The sequence below is a fragment of the Lasiosphaeria miniovina genome, assembly GCF_030549165.1.
Source record: "Lasiosphaeria miniovina strain SMH2392-1A chromosome Unknown B0T26scaffold_5, whole genome shotgun sequence".
Taxonomy (NCBI): domain Eukaryota; kingdom Fungi; phylum Ascomycota; class Sordariomycetes; order Sordariales; family Lasiosphaeriaceae; genus Lasiosphaeria; species Lasiosphaeria miniovina.
Genome location: NW_026848224.1, coordinates 2,589,231 through 2,609,885, shown reverse-complemented (window position 1 = coordinate 2,609,885; position 20,655 = coordinate 2,589,231). Strand labels below are relative to the sequence as shown.

The window sequence follows — 20,655 nt, the reverse complement described above, 5'->3', positions numbered from 1 at the left end:
AGTATCAACCTTCTTCCTGGCTACCTACTCTGCCTGCATGTACATAGGATACGCGTGCATTATACAGTGCGATGGGAGATCTAAATTAGGTATTCGTGCAGAAACCAAATATGGTGGGCCGCAACTCTATCTCCAAGAACATGTCTCCAGTTATCCGTCATGAACCCCAGTAGAACGTCATAGCTTGGACTCTCTCGCCTGGGCGTTATCGCTCTTCAGCGGCTGGCCAAAGCTCGCCCCGATGGCCTCGGAGATGCGATCCACGCTGGTCAAGATCCATTGGCAGCCCTCGTCGCTGGCCAGCCTCTCAATGGCGTCAGCCTCGGCCGCCTCGAACTCGTCCCGGTGAACGCCCTGCTCGATGGCCTTGCGCAGACCAAAGACGTGGGATAGCACCTGGGGGCCGACACCCGTCTGGGCACGCAGGCAGGCGATAGCAACGACGCTCGTCAGATTGCGCCCGACGGCAGCTAGCCCGCCCTTCGCCTCCTGGGGCGGATCCGAGAGCAGCGGGCCGTAGTGGCTTCCGAGGATGTGCACGGGCAGGTCCGGATGCGACTCGGCCAGCCTGGCCTCGAGCTTTTCGTCGAGGGGCGTGTAGACGCTATGCCACAGGTCGCGGCCCCGGCGGTGGACGGCGGCAATGTTGTCAGGGGTCGTGGTGCGCGAGGGCCGCGTCTCGAGCTGCCCGGCCCACGGTTGCGAGGCCAGGTCGGCCCGGAAGGCGCCCAGGCAGTTGATGGTGCGTGGGATGCCGTTGAAGCTGATGCACTTGAGCCCGATCTCGCGGATCAGCTCCGCCACGGCCAAAGGTGTCGTCGGCCCGCCGCTGCTGCCCCCGGACGCCGAAGCCGAAGCCGCCTGGTGCAGTATCCCGAGAGACGCGGGCGAGTTAAGGGTAAACGTGGCAGCGGCCTTTGCAGTCACGAAAAGAAGCCCACGTCAGTGGTGCTCCAGGCCTCGAGGTGGGATCTCGCACGACGGACAACATACCGACAGAGTCAGCCACGACCGCTCGCCATAGAGCCGTGTCCTCGCCTCGTGGGCGATGCTCTGGTAGATGTCTCTGATCCGGGGCGGCGCGGGCGCCTGGCCGGGACGCGCAAACGGCGCATTGATTAGCCCCTTGAGCGCGGGCGAAAGCCTCGACATGTCGTCTGCCGCTAGCTGCCTGTCTCTGACTCGAGAGAGCTCCCAGCGAGTGTCGTATCCAAAAAGAAGAACAGGGGCAGTGAGCAAGTAGCCCAGGAGCCGCTCAAACAGAGTCCGGAACAAAAACGCAATTGACTAATTATATACAGAGAGAGGCCTAATTCAATGCGCCGTTTGTTTTGCTCGTCTTTGTTTTGTTTCGCGAATAATATCACCACATCAATATCCTAGAAATCATCCAATCCGTCGCCGAAAGCACATGCTTCGTTCGTTCCCCGCCACGCAAAGAACCCGAGCGACCCCTGGACAGGTGCCCTGGAACGGGAGAGCCGAACAACCTAGCGAGCCCCTGCTTCGGCCCCCAAAAATGCCCTCCGAGAAGTGGGAACCTCGATGGAATTTTGGGGTTGGGCCAGCCACCCCACCACACCCAAAAACCCCCGCCGCAACTCCAACACAGGCCCGCATCTGCCTCCCCAAAGGCAGCTGCCGCCCCACGGGCACCACCATCATGGATGGAAAACACGCGGCCATCTCAGGGGACGCCTCTTCTGCAGGGCAGCTTGTTTCTGATTCAGCGCCCCAGCGGAGCTTCCCGCAGGATACCCACCCATAATCACTTCCGCCCCAAATCCGTAGGAAGCCGCCCTGCCTCGGCCTTGTGAGCAGCGGTATCTGGCCTTCAGTTCTAGGGTCCGACTTTATCGGAGGATGCCCGGCGCCCAGATTTTGGCATCAGATCACTTCGAGGGAGAGCGTCTCTGGCTGTCTGCTCGTCTCTACAGTACTGATTTGGATAGAGAGCAAGTAATCACAAGAAAGGCGTATGTATGCCTGTATGTGTTTACTTTGGCTGCAACGTTCGGGATGCGAGCATTCACCTGGGCATCCATATTGTCCCACGTGCGAGCGCGGAGCTGTGTGTGTTCCGGGCCCTCCTCCTTCTAGAAGCCGACTCTCTTGCATGCTTGCATTTCGGAGACATGATTTCGCCCGAACCTGAGCTGGCCGTGTGTATTAGTAGTGCTCGCCCGGGTAAACCCGCCTGTCTACCACCCATCGTGTCCACGTATAGTATCCGTACATGTTACATGCAGCGCAACGATATACATACATACAGCACAGCGGCTTCCCCTCCATGCATCCGGTCCCCGAAAGCGCCCAGACGTCATCTCGTTGCCCCTAAAGCCAAGAAGACGACGGGCGCGCGCCGCTTAGACCGAGACGCGCGTGTTTACCACCGCCTTACCAACGGACTTCTCTACCTACCCAGCTTCCCACCTTGCTGCCTGCCTGATCTGCCCTCGAGGCGGTTGATTCGCCCCTCCTCCCCCAGACTGCCCAGCATACGAGGAACTGCGCGATCTAACTATGGCAGCGCAGAAGAAGAAGCAGCCATTCTGGGTCGGGTGAGTGATGAGGAGCAGGAGCAGCACGCAAAGCCACGCAGATAGATCTGGAACCTGACACCTCTCTCTCTCTCTCTCCCAGCGGAGCGGCAGCCTCCATGGCCGTGTGTTTCAGTAAGTTCAAAAACGGTGTCTTTTGTTCCATTCTCGGTAGCCCGTTTCGTGTAGAGCCTGGAAGAAAGCTCGACTGACCACACATCCACGTCCGCCGTTTCCAACAGCCCATCCTCTGGACCAAACAAAATAGTACGTACGTTTCCCAGCGCCCCCGCCCCCACCCCGCCCCCTTCGATACACCAACGCTTGTTTACACGCAAACTCCTGTGCGGCAGCCGGATGCAGGTGCTGCAGACTCGAACGACCATGCTTTCGACGCTGTATAAATTCGCTGTGCGCGATGGTAAGATTTCCCCCCAGCTGCTTGGGCCTGCCTTCTTCTGTCTATCGTAGTTGTTATGTCTAGAGAAAAGGAGAGAAAGGAAAAGAGTAAAGGGGAGACGGAAAAAATTAGAAATCTACTTTATATCCCTGATCCTGCCTCTATTCGAAGCTGATCGCAAAAAAAAAATGTGCCATTAGGTTTCACCTCGCTGTGGTCTGGTCTCTCAGCCTCGATACTCCGGCAGTCAACATACTCGACGGCGCGCTTCGGCCTGTACAATTTCCTGTCGCGGCAGCTGCAGCAGAGCCGCGGCTCCAAGTCGTCCACCACCCTAGGAAGCACCATCGTCTGCGCCGGTGTCGCCGGGGGGCTTGCTGGCATGGTGGGCAACCCTACTGAGGTGAGAGTTGAACACACCTCCCTGCAGCCTGCGTCTTCTTTCAGTCCACTCTTTGCCTTCTCTCGACTCTGGAGGAACCCACACTCATCTCTTAACCTCCACAAAATAGGTCGTGCTTGTACGTATGTGCGCCGACGCCGCCAAGCCAGCGGCCGAGCGGTTCGGTTATCCCGATGCTGCGACAGGGCTGTATCGCATATGGAAAGACGAAGGTCTGAAAGTGTTTGGCCGGGGACTGTCTGCGAATGTCGTTAGAAGTGTCCTCATGAGTGAGTTCCTCCCGCCCCCTTCCTCCGGTCTAGGAGACGCACGAAGAAAGCAAAAACTCACCACCAGAAGACGTCTCGCAAATAGCACCGTAAGCCAAAAACACCTTAAGCCAAAACACCTTAAGCCAACTCACCTCTCATCTGAGGCCTACTGATATCTAATGTTCCGCACAGATACGCCGCAGCGAAACGAGCTCTCCTCTCACGCACCGCCCTGCAGGACGACATCCGAACGCACGCACTGGCATCCCTTTTCGCCGGGACTGTGGCGACGACAGCGTGTGCGCCAGCCGACGTGCTAAAGAGTAGGATCCAAAGCGCTGCAAAGGGGTCCAGTGTAGGCACATCCAAGCCCTTACCCGTCTCGACTCGTGATCTGGGCGTCTGACTGGATTAAAACCTTCTTTCATCTCAGGTAATCCAAGTAATCCGCGAAGGAATGAGGAGCGAAGGTCCATTGTTTCTTATGAAGGGTTGGACACCGGCTTGGCTCCGACTAACGTAAGTCTCCCGGCCCCATCCCTCCGGACCCAACCGGAAGCTAACTAGCTCCCCTTTCCGACAAAGACCACATACTGTTTTGACATTCGTCTTCATGGAGAAACTGCAAGAGGTTGTAATGGGTCTTTCGGCTTCGTCGCCCCCGGCCCGGGCGACAGCGTAAACAATCAGTTGAGGCAACCCGGCTAGCTGCTTCTCAGGACCCAAAGTCGGGCAGATTAGACCAATTGAGCCAGTCTAGCGCGGCCGCATCGTCCCATGGATACATGCTCAGGCCAGGATCAAACTCGTTGCCGACCCTACTCAGCGCCTCGACGATCTGGTCGTCGGACATGGAGGAGAACTGAATAGGCTCGGACCAGATTGGGGGTTCCAAAAACCCGGCCGAGACGGTCGCGTTGGACATGGGCGGATCGGTCGCCACGCCAAAGCTTGTTTGGGGGTTCCGCGAGAAGGGTGCTGCGTGACGCGGCGACAGCGTCTCTGTCTTGGACCGGGGCCGGGGCGCCTCGGCAGTCGACGAGGTTGCCGCCTTCTTCACAATGTATTTGAGGTATTTGCCATACAATGCCGACATCCCGTTCCTGTGCTTGGTTGCCGAGCCAATTCGCTCCAGGACCTCCGCCGTCTCTTCGATCAGTGTCCTGACGCTGGGTGCCAAGTTCGAGTTGCCCGCGAACTGGCCGCTGAGCCGAAGTGCAAAGCACGCAGCAAAAGATATCATGATGGCTGTGTTATTAGGCATGCTCGAGAGCTGTCCCTCGCCGTGAATAGCTGCCCGCATCACGTTCAGTGCCGACGACAGCCCGGCCGCGTGGAAGAAGTGCCGCACTTCTGTCGGGGCTGTTGGGTGGTTAATAACGCTGCTATAAATAGACAGCCTCGTGTGTGTTACGAGGATCTGTACGTAAGGGGGCAGTCGATGCTCTGTGACTCGAGTCAATTCCAACGATTCTTCCGCGGCTGATACGGAGGTGTGCTGACTTACGAGGTCCTATGCCGATGGAAATGCCCCATTTGGCGTGCCACTCGTCAAAGAACTTATCGACAGTGATTTGGATTCTGAGAGCACGGTCAGATAAACGGGAAACCCCCAAAACTACTTCAGGCCGCTGAACTTACGACTGCGCAATCAGTGCTCCATCTGCCAGTGTCTCGCGGGATCCGTCACAGACGGCTCGAATGGACGTGAACAGGGCATCCTACAACGCAGAGTCAGCGTAGGCCGAAATACCGAAATCGATAAGCTTACTAAATCTCTGCGGAGAACGGCCATGGAGACAAGATGTCCATCCATTGTGTCCGCGATGCTTGAAAGATGCCATTGGTCGCAGCCCCTGAGGATAGGGGTGAGAGGAACCGTATAGCTCCGCCCTCGCGCCAGACACATCCTAGGGGAACATGTAAGCCACCTTGATATCCTAACCATGCTTCAAAAGGGATCGCAGTTCACATACCCTCTTTCAAGCACGAAAAGGGATATCCAGCACCGCTCTCTGCGGCGCAAGAGCCGTAGGCCAAGCTCTGAGTTGGGGTCCACGTCTCCAAAGCCGTCCAGCGCTAGGGCGACTTTAGGATCAACGCAGTCGGCACGGGCGATGCTGCCGTGGTGGCCGTCTTTGAGCGAGGCCAATGGCACGAGTATCTTGTGTAGTGACAAGTCCAGGGCCATGGTCGTCGCCATAGAGACATACCAGCAGGTCTCGTCGTCGGTGCTATGCTTGCCCGGAAACATCCACGGAACGTTGACCATAAAGGCAAGGACAATCTCGACGGAGCGGTAGCGGTCAATCATGATACGGTTTACCAGTGCCTTACAGTGGTTGGACAGCCTCCGAGACAGAGCGGACGCCGATGGCACAAACAGGGCTGCAGAAGCGGCAATCGAAGTGAAGAGGAAGGCGGACCGCGAGCGCGTGAAAGAAGCCGTGTAGAGTTCGGGATCCAGGCCCCAGCGAGTGTGAGCGAGGTTGTGGTGGAAACTTTGGAGGGTTCACATTGTTAGCAATTCCCCAGCTCGCCGAATATAAGCCCAAACTACGAAATACGAGGTCGCTCACAAGTTGAAAAGGGTCTCGGCCTCCTCCGCGGTGATCAGTCCCAGGTTGACGGGATCCATATCGGGTCCAGCGTCGAGGGTGAACTGGCTGAGCTTGAAGAACTTTTCGACTTCGGAAATCTTCTCGCTCTGTTTACTCTGGCGCAGCCGGTGGTGAGCGGCGGCGTCTGCAGCGACATGGTCGGTCCCAGACTTGGGCGACACATGGAGATCGGACGCGCGAGCCAGCAGCTGGAGCGGGTTCTCGGCATCGTCGACAGCGAGGCTCTCCTCGGCCACATGGCTCTGAGACGGAGTAGAGTCCTGGGGGATGCTCATGCCGTCCTGTTCGGAGCCCGAGCTATCGCCGGCATCCGAGGATGCATCGGGCAGCAGGATGTCGCTGCTGTGGCGGCGCGAGGACTGCCTGGGGGGTCCGGCCCTAGCAGACTGGCTAGCGCCGGGTTCCGGAGCGGATCCATGGGAAGGGGGTCCGAGGAGAGCCTTGAGCTCCGACACTATCTTGGCGGGCTCGATGCCCTGGGCAGCAGAAGCTGAGCGGCGAACGGCCTGCTCGACCTGGTGCAGGGCCTTTTCCAGGCCAGTGCGCTTACTGTAGCAGGGGTTGTCAGTTAGCAAGATGGACCGGCATGTGGACTTGTTGGGAGTTGGGGTTTGGGACTCGAGCAAGCAAACTGAACTTGCTTCTTGACACCCTTGCGGCGGCCAACGTGGAAGTCGGGGCGCACGCACTGGACTCCGAGCTGGAGACAGCGTTGGCAGCGGTCGTCGTTCTGGGCGCGGCCCTTTTCGCACTTGATCTTGGAGCGGCGGCAGACGAGGCAGGCGGCGGCCCTCCGGCTATTGGAGATGCTCTGCTCGTTGCCATTGCTGTGGTTGTGATTGTGATAGTGCTTCGACTCGCGCGCGCCCTCCGACGCCGCCGCAGCCGCCACCACCACGCCGCCAATGTCTGGCGGGTCCATTCGAGAAAGCCACCACACGAACGCAGCACTCGCACAAGCACACGCAATGCAGACGCGCACACGCACAACACCACCACCCGCCTACACCGGCCAGGCAGGCCTAGACAGACAGGCCCAGACAGACCAAGCAAACAACAGACAAACAGGTGCAACCTAACACGCAGCCAGCGCTGTACGTCACAGGTGCGCACTTGCACTCGCACCTGCACTCGCACTCGCTCGCTCACAGTCCCACACACAGGCCCAGGTACCCGCTCAGTCTCATAAACCGCCACAAGCCTTCCCTGAACGAACCGCCGGGCCTGGGTCAAGTTGCACACGCAAAGCGGCCGGGATCTCAGGGTAGGTAAGGTAGGTACCCTTCTGCAGCACTAGGCGAAAGGTAGACCCGAGTAAGAAGTGGGTTAGAGTTGAACCGTCCAGTGTGTCGCGCGCGTGCTTGCGTGCGTGCGTGCGTGCGTCGGGTGGTGTCAAAGTTCCGGTTGCTTGTTGCCCGCTCGGGGGAATTCAGATAACTCCAAATTGTCTGTTGGTCAGCTGAGGGCAGCACACTCGGGCACTGGACGGACGCAGGTCGGGTGTCCGACGTGGCTCTTCTAGGTCAGGTCAGGTCAGGTCAGGCTGGTTGTTGCCAACCTGCGCAACCCAAGGTAGCCCGCAACAGTCGAGATTCCAACCTTCCGGGCAGTTTGCCGGCGTGCGTGGGTAGTTCCCGTTCCACGTTCCCGCTCTTTTTCTTTTTTTCGTCAAGGTGGTGGTGGTGGTGGCGGTGGTGGTTGCGGGGAGTTGGGGGCGCCCGGGGTAATCTGCAGGGCTGCCAACCTGCCCCCAAAAAGCCCCCCAAGCCGCAATCACGATGGGCCCGAAGGACCGCCGTCGCAGGTGGCTGTTTGGGAAGCCAGCTGGCAGCTTGACAACCCCGAAAGCTACGCCAGGTGGCTACCAGGCGACAGCGAATTAGGTGTCCCGGAACCCCTTTTCCGCACTACTAGCAGGGGCGCGAAGATGTTCCCCCGTCAACAGCTCATTCGGGATATCCGTAGGTAGTTGGCTCGGATTCCGGTTCAGGGTACGTGGTAGTCAGGTTAGACGGCCCAAAGTTCAAATAAATGTATTAGCTGCACACCTTAGCTCGCCTCGGGTACCTATGTTTCAAAATTAAAAATTAAAATAAGGTAAAATGTCAGAATGTCGGGAACCGCCTCGGGTTGTCTAACGCCCAAGGGGAAGGGGCTAGGGCACCAACCACACCCACCTCTCAGGTTTTATTGAGATGGAGAGAAAGAGAGAGAAATAAAACGGTTGCATCACGATAGCACGCGCCGCCTTTCAGGCTTTGAGCCCATCAACCTCGTCCTTCCGCCTTCCAATTCTTAGGTACCGGGGGAGGGGGCAGCTGGAGCTGTCCTCTATTTTATCCGCGGCTCGTGCGCGAGCCTATGGATTGCCGGTTCCCAACTATCCCACTGCATTCTCCCGCCTGCCCGCCTCTTTCGGGCAATTGTGCCTATCAATTGCTGGTCCCTGGCCCGTCCGATCATTTACTTATCCCGGCGTTGCGGCTCGTTCGCCCCGAGATAGCCATCCATCTATCTAACCTCCCGATATGCGAACCCAGCCAACCCTCGTGGTCACAGAAGGCTCGTGGTCACAGAAGGCTCGTGGGCACGGAAGGCTCGTGGGCACGGATCATATTCACCATAGAGAAGAAGGGTCAGATCTCTTGCCCACCATCGTTCCGTTCCCAAACTTAGGATCCGTATAGATGGTCAGCGAGTCGGTCGAGTTCTTGTATTCTACTCCGCACTTTTCCGAAAACCCCTCGAACATTGCCGTACGGTCCTCGAGGTACGTCTCAAAGCCTTGCCGCGAGCAGCTCGTGCCCGGGCCGCCGCCGCAGTCCGGAAGCGGCTGGGGCGCGTTGTTGACGAGCGCCCGGTAGTACTCGCCGTCCGCAAACCCGGGGCTCCCCGTGCAGTTGAGCCGCTCAATGGCGATGTTGCCCAAGAACGGCAGGATGTGCGAGCTCTTCCAGGCGCGACGGTGGTTGATGCGGTCGAGCGGCATGGTCTCGTTGACGTCGCCACCGCCAAATTCCGAATTGTTGAAGAGTCCCATGGCCACAATCACCGTCGGCGGCAGTTCGCGATGAGTGAAGCTGACGTACAAATCTTGAGCAGGGGCAGCGTCCATCAGCAAGCTCGCAGTGGCTCTGAGCCAGGGAAGCCCAACCGTACCGGCCGCGTTGCTGCCGTAACCTGTATTGTAGTGGTACATGATGTCGGCAGTATATTCCCAGCCTAGCCAGTCGTTAGGGGTAAATAAATCAAGGCTGCAGAACGGAGAGCTGCCGCGGATTACTGATTCGTAGCCACACATCGCCATCATGCCATACACATCTTCGGCGGTAAAGTTGAAGGTCGGCGCAAGCTTATTAAGTCTTGCAATGATGGGCTTCGTAAAGGTTTTGAGATGCACCGAGGCCTGGTCGCTGCCCGCCGAGGAGGAGTAGGCCGGACAGCTCTTGTATGGCGTCAGAGAGTCCGCGCCAGCTTCCTCAGACTCGTAAATGGTCACGACATTAATGGTGTCGTCCTGCAGCTCAAAGCCGCGAACCAAGGCCTGCGCCGACTTGGCGGTGCGCTCGGCCGAAGAGGTCCAGACACGCTGCGGCAAACGAAAGCCGGGATAGCGGAACGAAAGGCTGATTCCCAGCTCCGTGGCCTCGAGCTTCCCCAGACGTGTGAGCAGCTCCTGCTCGGCTTCTGAGAAGGGAGCGCTCCAGTCAGACAAGAAGCTGAGCGACGGAATCTTGGACCAGTCGATTCCCGTATGGTTCTCCCATTTCGAAATGAAGGGTTCCATGTACTCCTCGTCATCGAAATCGTTGGCATAGATGGCGGCATGGCGGGAAAGATACGCAGCGCGGACCGGCGTGCATCCTTTCGGAGGTGTTGGCGAGGTTGGTGGATCCTGGGACTCGAAATAGGGAGCGACGCCGCCGAGATGTTCCAGCGGGTTGAACTTGTATGTTGAGTACAGAGTGGCTGTCGAGAGCGAAGGCAGCAGAGCCGCGAGAAGCGGAATGCCTTGAACCATCATGATCAGCACAGCGGCGTTCTAAACGAGAGACAATCGCGGAACCGATCAAGACATTTCATTCCACGCGATGCGAAGAAGCATTTCTTCGTCGGGTATTATTAGTGCCCGTCACTCAAGTCCCAAGTTCCCAGTACCTGAGTCCAGCCCATGTCGCTATACGTAGTGCGCGGTGAAAAGATCCACTCGGTGGTTGGGATGACCAAGGAAGCTGTGACGGATCCATGGATGCTGTTGATCATCATCGTCATTGGGACAGGGCTGCTACCAAGCTGTTTGGCTGTCCGCCTATGCGACGGCGGGACCAGGCCGGCTGATGCCTCGGTCTTGATTTGCCCTATAATTGCCGCCAATTATGGAACGAGTCCCCACGTCATGGCCCGGTGCACCTGCAGGGTTTCTTGGTGCCTGGATTGTATCGCATTGACGGTCAATAAACACCACGCTTTTGTCCTCCAATTCCGTACAAGTGTAAGTAAATAACCTCGCGCGCAGCACGACAAACGAAGATTTTGTGGCTAGCTTGTGTAAGCACGGGGTGCCTAGTCGGCAACGAAAATAGCACGAAAATTCCACGAAAAATCTATTGAAGGCATTCGGACTAATTTCCAATAGAATCGAGCCGCGGCCCTCCCTTTTGGCCAGAACTTTCTGGAAACGGGCAAAATGACTGGAATGGCTTGAGGGTTACGCGGCCCGATCCTGTGGCTTGTCTGACTGCAGCTCGGCGCGTTTGGGAGAGGCTCTCGTGTACATATTATGTGCTGCCGATCCCGTAATCCACGCGCAAAAATTCCCATGACCAAACAATGGTGAAATTCCCGAGTTGAGTTGGCATCAGATGGCTCCCCAAACCCACTTTCTCGAGGGCAAGAAGATCATTGTCGCGGGCGCTGGCATCGCCGGATCTACCTTTGTCGCCGCCTTGTACAAGCTCTGGGACCCAACGTTGAGCTTTCCCGAGATCGCAGTCTTTGACCGTAGCCTGAGAGAACCCGAGAGGGAGGGCTATTCGCTGTCTCTCAACGGCGAAAACGAACATGGAGGACTAGTCGCATTGCAGCAGCTCGGGGTGTTGGACGACATTCTCGAGCATACCATCTTCCCCCTCAACTCTGGAAGGTTCAAAATGTGGGACAGCAAGTGGAGCGAGCTTATTTCCCTTCAGCTGAAGCCCTTTGGAACCCTTCCGACGGGCACGATGCGTATTGCGCGCAAGGATCTGCGGCGGATTCTGGAGGAGAAGGCAGGACAAGCAGAGGCAACCTTCCACTGGGGTTTCGCCTGTACTACTGCAGAGAAGCTCGAGAACGGCCGAATCAAAGTCACAGTCGCCAGCGAAACGGGCGACACCTCGGTGCACGAATGCGACCTTCTCATCGCTGCAGACGGCGTCCACAGCAAGATCCGGGGAAGCTTTCGCCCCGACGACAAGACCAAATATGCCGGAGCGGTCCAGATGGGAGGCCAGAGCAGCTTTCCCAATGGGCTCCCCAGCCCATTAGAGCAGAACTGGGGCATGATGCTCTCTGGTCGAGGCGTCAGCTGCTTCTTCTCAGCCGTGGACAAGGAAAATGTGGTTTGGGGGCTTAGCCAGCGCGAGCCCGAACGCAACGACTACTATCCGCGAGCCGGAGGGCTGACTGCCGACCAGTTAGCTGCGCTCAAAAAAGAAGCGATGTCGCTCGGGCACATATTTGCAGAGCCCTTCCGGACCATCGTTGAGGCCACAGATGCTGCAAGGGCGTTTATGGTGCCTGCCCGAGACAAGGAGCCTATCGTCCACGGCGCCGGTCTCGCGGGTTTGGTCTTCATTGGCGACGCCAACCATGCCGTGAGCCCCTTTGCGGGCAACGGCGCCAACCTGGCGCTCAAGGACGGATGGGACCTTGCAGAGGCACTCTGCCGGGCGGCGTCGCTGAACGCAGGAGTTGCGGCCTACGACAAGACCAGCCTGCCTCGCGCCGCCGAAACACTCAAGATGTCGCATGACCGCATTTCCATGGTGCATTTGACGGGAATCAAGCACAAGCTCTTCAGGGCAGGGCTCGCCACCGGGCGTCTGTTCCTGTCGAGCAAGTAGGCACGGGGGATGGATACAACTAGGGGGTAGTGGCGTCGCGCGCGCGTCTTCCTATGCTTTCTTTTTCCTCCAGGCCAACTCGCGTTTTGGGCGTGCTGAAAGTTTAGCGCATTCAAGTCAGGTCTCTCCTCCCCCTCATCCTCAGCTGTGTTTTTGCTTTTGGGGACTCCAGGTTGCATGCAAAACGAGAGCATGTTAGTCTTTGAAGATAATTCGGGTCAGTTATTTACGTTAGTTGCAATTAATGATTAGAACAATGTGTTGAATTGGGACGGAACTGGCATTTTGCTTTGTTTGCATTCTGCTTTGTTTGCATTCTGCTGGCCGTCTTGTCAGGGCCTGATCGACCAGGGCCGAGTGGGGCAGGCGAATCAGGCTTGCTCTTATCGACCCATGTCCGCTGCGATAAGATTTGCGACAGGGCTGCAGCGCGTTGCAACGCGATTTTGCGGTCGAGCTTTCCGCGTCTTTCGCGTACCTCTTAAAGAGCCGACAGGCCTTCCCTTTACATTACAACACAAGTTTCGACCACCCCTTTGTACTCCTATTGTCTTGCCCTGTCATGCCCAACTGCTCTTGAGTCCATCTCCAGGCTTCCAAATACCATTTCCAGCGGCAATAATGGTGGAGAACACTGCTCGCACGCCCGCGAGGACGCCGTCAACGGCTAAGAAACCCGGCCAGGCACCATCGACAGGCAAGCAGCAGAGCATCCTTGGCTTCTTCTCCAGAGCTGCCGTTAGCAACTCCAATGGCCCCAACTCTTCTCCGTCAGTCAGGGCAGCGCCCTCGGCCTCGACTGCGAAGGGGACGTCTCCGCAATACTTGAAGGAGACGACCAAATCCAACTCGATGTCCGCCTTCAAGCGCCCATCCAACGTCACGCCCGCCGCTAGCAGCGATGCCGTCGAACCGTCGGGCTCGCAAGAGAACACGAACACGAACACGACCACAGTCAAGGTTGGAAGCCCCAGTTTGTCTTCCCATGTCACTCCTGCTAAGACCGTGAAGAAGAAGCAGGTTGCCAGTGTAACGGCGTCCATGGCCAGCAGCCCGTCCCGCAAGGTAGCCAACCCACCTCACTACAGCCTTCAAGTTGTCTTTCTTTCTAACATTACATACATAGGTCAAGAAAGTCGTTAGCTATGCCGAGTCGTCCGACGACGAGGGAAGTGACGCTTTTGTCACATTGAGAACCTCGAGGACCCGACAGCGCCGCTCCCGCACCGCAGTCCCTGATGACGACGACGATGAAGAAGACGTCTACGAGGCCGAAGATAATGCCGTCGCTGAGGATGATGATGGTACGGTATACTTGTTAAAGATCTAGACTGGCTCTATTGCTGACACATTTTGTCTTCAGAGGACATGGGCGACTTTGTGGTCTCGGACGAATCAGATGCTCCTTCGCGATCCAAGAAGAGAAAGCGCGCAATCTCGAAGCCCACACTGCCGCGCAAGAAGTCGAATATGTCGCCGTCTCATGGCCCCTCCTCTGGCACTCTAGACGATGAGGATGAGGCAATGGGAGACGTTCCGTCAACATCAACGGCGCAAAAATGGAAGTACGACCCAGACAATATTGAACCAAGCGAGCCCCGGCCCATCACCTCCCGCCCTACTCCCAAAACCACAAGTGCCAATAAGCCAAAGCCCAAAGCACACACGCAAACCCCCGATAAAAGATTCCCTTGGCTTGCGAAACCTCTTGACGGGAACAAGAACCCTCCTGGCCATCCGGATTTCGACAAGTCCTCTATCTATGTCCCTCCTGCTGCGATGGCTGACTTCTCGGCGTTCGAGAAGCAGTACTGGGAGATCAAAAAGAACCTGTGGGACACGGTGGTTTTCTTCAAGAAGGGCAAGTTTTACGAACTCTACGAAAACGATGCCACGATCGGTCACCAGCTCTTTGACCTCAAGCTCACGGACCGCGTCAACATGCGCATGGTTGGCGTGCCAGAGAGCTCCCTGGACATGTGGGTGAACCAGTTTGTGGCCAAGGGCTTCAAGGTTGCGCGAGTGGACCAAATGGAATCCGCCTTGGGCAAGGAGATGCGAGAGCGCGATGCCAAAGCCAAAAAGGTAGACAAGATTATCCGCCGAGAACTAGCCTGCATCTTGACGGGCGGAACACTGGTGGATGGCAGCATGCTCCAGGACGACATGGCCACTTTCTGCGCGGCAATCAAGGAGTCGGTCATCGACGACAAGCCTGCATTTGGCATTGCGTTTGTGGACGCAGCTACCGGACAATTCTTCATCTCCGAGTTCGTCGACGATGTAGACCTCACAAAGTTTGAGACGTTTGTCGCGCAGACGTCGCCTCGGGAGCTGCTCATAGAGAGGAAATGCCTGTCAACCAAAGCTCTGCGCATCCTCAAGAACAACACCAGTCCGACGACCATCTGGAACCATCTCAAGCCAGGGACGGAGTTCTGGGAGGCAGACCTTGCGAGGCGCGAACTTGACTGCGGCGGCTACTTCGTTTCCGACCAAGGCAAAGAGCGGCCTTGGCCAAAGCGGCTCAGCGAGGCCAGGGACAAGGACCTTGTAATGTCTGCCCTTGGAGCGCTGACGCAATACCTCCGCGTCCTAAAGTTGGAGCGCAATCTGCTCTCGCAAGGCAACTTTGAGTGGTACAGCCCCATCCAACGAAACGGCACCCTGATCCTTGACGGCCAGACGCTCATCAACTTGGAGATCTTTTCGAACACGGCCAACGGGGGATCCGAGGGTTCTCTGTTCAGCCTACTTAATAGATGCATCACACCCTTTGGAAAGAGGCTCTTCCGACAATGGGTCTGCCACCCGCTGTGCAACATCCGAAAGATCAACGAGAGGCTGGACGCGGTCGACATGCTGAACGCCGACCGCAGTCTCCGGGAACAATTCACGTCTCAGATGACAAAGATGCCAGATCTTGAGAGGTTGATTTCTCGCATCCACGCTGGTGTTTGCAAGGCCGAAGACTTTATCAGGGTCCTTGAGGGGTTCGAACAGATTGGGAAGACTATGAGCCTTCTCGGCACGTTCGGCGGAGGCAATGGCCTCGTCGATAGGCTCCTGGCCGCTATGCCGGACCTTTCCGAGCCCCTGTCATTCTGGGAGACGGCGTTCGACAGGCGCAAGGTTCGGGAGAGCAAGGTCCTAATGCCCGAGCGTGGCATCGAGGAAGACTTTGACAGCAGCCAGGACGAGCTGGATCGCATCAAGGAGGCTCTCTATGAGCTGCTCGAGAAGCAGAAGGGAGTGCTCAAGTGCAAAACGCTCAAGTTCACCGACGTGGGCAAAGAGGTTTATCAGATCGAGGCGCCCAAGTCGGTCAAGGTTCCTGCAAGCTGGCGCCAGATGTCTGCGACGGCCGCTGTCAAGCGCTACTACTTCAAGCAGCTGGAAGACCTGGTGCGGGAACTTCAAGAGGCCCAGGAAACGCATTCGCAGATCGTGAAGGAGGTTGCATCGCGATTGTTTGTCAAGTTCGACGCCGACTACGAGGTCTGGCTACAAGCCATTCGCATCATCTCGCAGCTAGACTGCCTGATCAGCCTGGCCAAGGCATCGTCGGTCCTGGGCTCGCCCAGCTGCCGCCCCGAGTTTGTGGATGACGAGAGGAGCGTACTCGATTTTAGCGAGCTGCGGCACCCTTGCATGCTCAATACTGTGGCCGATTTTATTCCCAACGACATCAAGCTCGGCGGCGACGACGCCAAGATCAACCTCCTCACGGGTGCGAACGCCGCTGGCAAGTCAACGATCCTGCGAATGGTAAGCATTGATTCCCCATCTCGTATTTTGTTGTCCACTTATTAACCCATGCTGTAGTCTTGCGTCGCCGTTATTATGGCTCAGATTGGGTGCTACGTCCCTGCCGTGTCGGCGCGTCTGACACCAGTAGACCGCATCATGTCTAGGCTCGGCGCCAACGACAACATATTTGCAGCACAGAGCACCTTTTTCGTGGAGCTGTCCGAGACCAAGAAGATCCTATCGGAAGCAACGCCGCGATCACTCGTCATCTTGGACGAGCTGGGCCGAGGCACATCGTCGTACGACGGCGTGGCTGTTGCGCAGGCGGTGCTCCACCATGTGGCATCGCACATTGGCTGCATGGGATTTTTCGCAACGCACTACCACAGCCTGGCGACCGAGTTCGAGGACCATCCCGAAATACGGTCGCAGCGCATGCAGATCCACGTCGACGACAAAAACAGGCGCGTCACGTTCCTCTACAAGCTCGAGGATGGCGTGGCCGAGGGCTCGTTTGGTATGCACTGCGCCGCCATGTGCGGGATCCCGTCCAAGGTCATTGAGCGGTCCGAGGTGGCGGCCAAGGAGTGGGAGCACACGAGTCGTCTCAAAGAGAGCCTAGAGCAGGCCAAGACAGGCTGCTATATCCCGCTAGGATTGCTGAGCGACGTGGCTAGCCTGCTGAGAGATGGCGGGGCAAGCGACGAGATTGATGAGCACGGCGTCCATGTGCTAGTCCGGGCCATTGAGGCATTGTGAGTGTGTCTTGCTTTGGGCCTGTTGGGTTTGCTTGTCTGTGCACGGCGTCTCTTTGTTTTGTGGCCGTCAAATACGGCGAGAGTGTGGGCCAAGTAATGTGTTACGGGATTCGTTAGCTGTGTGTATCTACTTCGACCTCGCGAGCGTAAAAAGGGGTATTTTGTTGGTTTCGGGGCAAATTCGGGGCAATAATGGCTGTTGCTTAATTTGGCGTCGCCTTTTTCAGCTCGGTATGGCAACGTATGCTAAGCGAATCTATGTATCTTGCAGTTCGGGTGAAATAGCAACTAGATAATAAGAGAATATTAATGGGCGCTCTTTCATAGGCCCTTGGTGGTTAAGGGCACTAAGACATTGGTTTGTTTGTACATGTACATATATACATACTGGACATGTATTGTGCAAGCCCACAGGGACGCCACCCAGAGCTTTATTAGTCTTCCTTATAGATGCGAGTACGACAGCGCCAAATCCCGCTTTCGAACTCACAACCTTTCAGCTTTCGGCTTTGAATCTTGCACCTCGCCTGGTTGCCCACGATACCCAACCACGACTCTCCTCTCGCGAATCCCATAATAGCCGACCACAGATCATTCGTAAATGCCGCCAGCAACTACAGGCAGGGCTGGTCTGCTTCGACCGTGTCAAACCACTCCAAGCGAGTCATGCACTCGGACGCCGCCTTCTTGCTGACCCACCTGTGGACCACGGGACCACATCCTCGACGTCGGCTGCGGCCCAGGCACCATCACGGCCGGCTTCGCCGTGCACGTACCGGCAAGCTCCGTCACCGGCATCGACCTAAGCGACAGCGTGCTCGCCCAGGCCCGCGAGTGGGCCATCTCCACCGCCGTCGCCGTCGGCGGCGACATCGTCTTCCGCCGCGGCGACGTGCTCGCCGGCCTGCCCTTTGCCGACGCCCAGTTCGACGTCGTCTTCTCCTCGCAGCTGTTTGCCTATCTCTCCCCGTCGTGAATGGCAACGATGGCAGCCAAGACAGCCTCGACTACTGGTTCGCCGGCGGCAGCATGCCGGCGCTGCTGCGCCGAGCGGGCTTCGGTCCGCCGGCCACCAGGTCGAGGTCGAGCGGCAGGCTGCTCACGGGCGCCGGCACCACGGTCGTCGCCGGCGCCGAGACCAGAGCCGTGCTTGACAGCGGTTCCTGGGCCGTCTCGCGCCCGGCGACCCGTACCGCGAGACGTGGCGCGCGGGCGGCGTCACCGAGGCCGAGATCGACGAGGCGAGGGGGGCGCTCGCCGTCCGGGCGCTCGCCGAGGATGCGTGGTATGTCATTCTGCACTGCGATATGCTGGCGTGGAAGTGATTCGGTTTGTCTACTTGCATGGGGGTCATGTCATGGGGTGAGACAAGGTTGAAAAACGGGGGGCGATGTTGAGGGGGCGTCATGGCTGATGGCTACGACACGGGCCTGGGCTGACGAGAGAGGCACGTCGTTCTCACAATGTTTGATTTCATGTTCTATCGCCTCGAGATGAAAACTGCCATCATTCTCGCCCAACTCAGTCCGTTGTTTCTCGCCCCCAATCACCAACTCCCTGCCAGGAATACCTAGCCCATGGGTTCCGCAGTTGTATTGATTTCCTTCATGCTTTTGTGCGTTTCTCCCCAGCCATCTTCCGTGCTTTCAAAGCAATCGGACATTCTCTTGGGAGAGAGGACAACAGAATGACGCACAGTCATCTCTCCCACTGTGTACTGAAGGAATATACGACCTTGCCACATCAAACGTAGCACGTAGGTGTGAAAGACTTGACTCAAACCAGGGCCGCTTACGCCACAGTATCAACGAGTGCGAGAGCTCAAGGTAGGTAGGTGTGGAGACGCCGTGTCTAGAAGCCTGCCACCGTGTTTAGAAATGTGAGCAGAGGCCAGGATTCCCGGCCCAGGCTTAAAGGGTTTTGAGGGGATAGTATTATGTGGCAGTCAAGCCTGGCCCGGCGGGAGCCTGGCCTTGTGGGATTCAGGGAAACCAAGTTGCAACTGGGTGACGTAATTGATTGCTGACTTTGGCGAGGCCTTTGGGTCGGTCGGCGAGGCCTCGTCGTAAGACCTTGAAACCTTGGAGCCTGAAGCAAGAGCAGTATCGGATTAGCCAGGGAATAGTGTTGACTGCCAGTCTTCGGCCGCGTTCAGCTATTGATGATTCAAGTGGTGAGGACTGCCACGTGCAATGATGTTGCTGCTGTCTGGTAGCGACTATTATGCGTCAATCATTGTCTGGCCAGGCAATTTGCCGACGGGAATGACGGAGGCCTGGCTGGCCTGGCTGGGTCCGGCCGCCGGCCGTCTCCCCTACGTAACATAGCTCGTAACCTTAAGGTTGTGCGATGCATGTGCAAATGGATAAATTATTGTGGGCAGCCCAGCGGCGCAGATTGGCGAGCGTTCTCCATCCCGGCTCCCGGCAGGCGCAGCTGGTCCGCTTCGGGTGATGCCGTTTGAAAGGCCCAAAAGTGCCGCCAACAGAACTTAACCGCACTTGCCACTTTCAGCTATTGTGCTTGGATTTGTGTGGCTTTCCTCTGCAATCCCAATGGGGGTTTTCCTGTTGGAAGCTCAGTTCCATACTTTGGTACCAAGGTATTTCCCCGCGTTGCCCTTTTTGGGTTTTTGGGTTTTTGGGTTTTCTTCCGAAGCGAAATGCGGCGGAAACATGAAACAATCCCTTCCAACCTCTCGGCAAACGGGTAGGCGGCACTTCCCATGCTTCCCAAAAGTCGCAAAGCTTTATCCTCGAGTTTCTTTCATCCCATAGATGTCATTCCATAGATGGGATGCAGGTCCCCGGGCGCTTAGTGGATATGGATTTTTAACCCCTCCCGGGCGACGAGCACAGCCAAGTGGCTCCATTCGAGTCAGGCTCAGCATGAATGACCAGATTTCGATGCGGGCCCCGTGCCCCGGGGCCAAGGCTACCCCACTTCCGGCCGCTCCTCGCCGGCCACAGCTCCGAGTCCGAGAGGCTCCCAACCAAGTCATTCACCCTCTGATGCGGCCGCGGCCGGGTCAACAGCCCGCATTTGCGGTCGTGCGCGTCGCGGGGTGACACTGTATCTGCAGGGGCCGACACACGGGTGAGGCGGTCCATTTCATCCACCGAACCGCACCTTCTCGTCACCGTCGTCCCTATTGCCGGCTAAAGTTCAGTCGCCCCCATCACCCCCCCCTCCCTGAAACGAGTTTGGACGACCATCGGCAAATCCCTCTTCAACCATCACACGACCGAATTACCTGGTAACCCTAGCCTTGCATACAGGACCTAAAATTCTCTTCGGCCGTCCCCAGTTCTCCTTATTGGTCTTCTCGCCCTTCGGGAAGCCGTGTGCACGGATTCAGGAGTCGTACAGTGGTCACCAGGGGGTTTCACGGCCTGCTTAATCAACCTCATCTCCAGCCTTCTCGACCTTTTCTGGACCTTTAATCATTCAATCATTCTTCCCTGCTGGCCATTGCCAGCGGCAGCCTGTCCCTCAAGACTCCGTCCCTCAATACTCCGTCCCTCAATACTCCGTCCCTCAATACTCCGTCCCACTGAGCTGCCAGAGTACTTAGAGGCCCTTGATCTCACTCCTCGCCCAATTTAGTATTTGTCTTATTCGTCCCATCTCATCTATCCACCTACCAGTCTGACCTCGGGAGGTTCTCTCCCACCCGCATCTTAAATCTGCTAGCACCCAGGCCCATTCTCGCTTCTTTCTCTCTTTCTTACATCTCACACAACACCTCGCAGCGTATTACAACATCGTCAGAATGCGGCTCGATCTCGTCTTGGCCCTCCTCGCGGCCTCCGTCTCTGCATCGGCCAT

The 20,655-nt window shown here is 57.2% G+C and overlaps 6 protein-coding genes across 6 annotated transcripts; 3 read left to right on the top strand and 3 right to left on the bottom strand.

Moving 5' to 3' along the window:
* Positions 1-177: 177 nt before the first annotated feature.
* Positions 178-1,152, bottom strand: B0T26DRAFT_651536 (uncharacterized protein; the record flags this gene model as incomplete). Its single annotated transcript, XM_060438286.1, has 2 exons — positions 178-915; positions 994-1,152. 2 exons carry the CDS (start codon positions 1,150-1,152, stop codon positions 178-180), a joined length of 897 nt encoding a protein of 298 aa, XP_060294485.1.
* A 1,371-nt stretch (positions 1,153-2,523) lies between these two features.
* B0T26DRAFT_741996 (mitochondrial carrier domain-containing protein) lies at positions 2,524-4,117 on the top strand (the record flags this gene model as incomplete). Its single annotated transcript, XM_060444047.1, has 10 exons — positions 2,524-2,561; positions 2,644-2,675; positions 2,783-2,807; positions 2,894-2,961; positions 3,141-3,261; positions 3,371-3,386; positions 3,453-3,612; positions 3,683-3,701; positions 3,787-3,949; positions 4,028-4,117. The coding sequence occupies 10 exons, from the start codon at positions 2,524-2,526 to the stop codon at positions 4,115-4,117; spliced, it is 732 nt and encodes a 243-aa protein (XP_060294484.1).
* Positions 4,039-7,440, bottom strand: B0T26DRAFT_358356 (uncharacterized protein). The gene is made up of 7 exons (XM_060434591.1): positions 6,857-7,440; positions 6,174-6,764; positions 5,571-6,095; positions 5,366-5,504; positions 5,236-5,315; positions 5,102-5,175; positions 4,039-5,040 (listed from the first exon to the last, which is right to left on the bottom strand). Exons 1-7 carry the CDS (start codon positions 7,135-7,137, stop codon positions 4,310-4,312), a joined length of 2,421 nt encoding a protein of 806 aa, XP_060294483.1. The 5' UTR covers positions 7,138-7,440; the 3' UTR covers positions 4,039-4,309.
* A 1,106-nt stretch (positions 7,441-8,546) lies between these two features.
* B0T26DRAFT_741994 (histidine acid phosphatase) lies at positions 8,547-10,236 on the bottom strand (the record flags this gene model as incomplete). Its single annotated transcript, XM_060444046.1, has 2 exons — positions 8,547-8,574; positions 8,888-10,236. 2 exons carry the CDS (start codon positions 10,234-10,236, stop codon positions 8,547-8,549), a joined length of 1,377 nt encoding a protein of 458 aa, XP_060294482.1.
* Positions 10,237-11,077: 841 nt separating this feature from the next.
* Positions 11,078-12,319, top strand: B0T26DRAFT_741993 (uncharacterized protein; the record flags this gene model as incomplete). The annotated part of the gene is made up of 1 exon (XM_060444045.1): positions 11,078-12,319. The coding sequence occupies one exon, from the start codon at positions 11,078-11,080 to the stop codon at positions 12,317-12,319; it is 1,242 nt and encodes a 413-aa protein (XP_060294481.1).
* A 621-nt stretch (positions 12,320-12,940) lies between these two features.
* B0T26DRAFT_650511 (DNA mismatch repair protein msh6) lies at positions 12,941-16,828 on the top strand (the record flags this gene model as incomplete). The annotated part of the gene is made up of 5 exons (XM_060438187.1): positions 12,941-13,279; positions 13,334-13,384; positions 13,446-13,623; positions 13,683-16,087; positions 16,145-16,828. 5 exons carry the CDS (start codon positions 12,941-12,943, stop codon positions 16,826-16,828), a joined length of 3,657 nt encoding a protein of 1,218 aa, XP_060294480.1.
* Between the last annotated feature and the right edge of the window lie 3,827 nt (positions 16,829-20,655).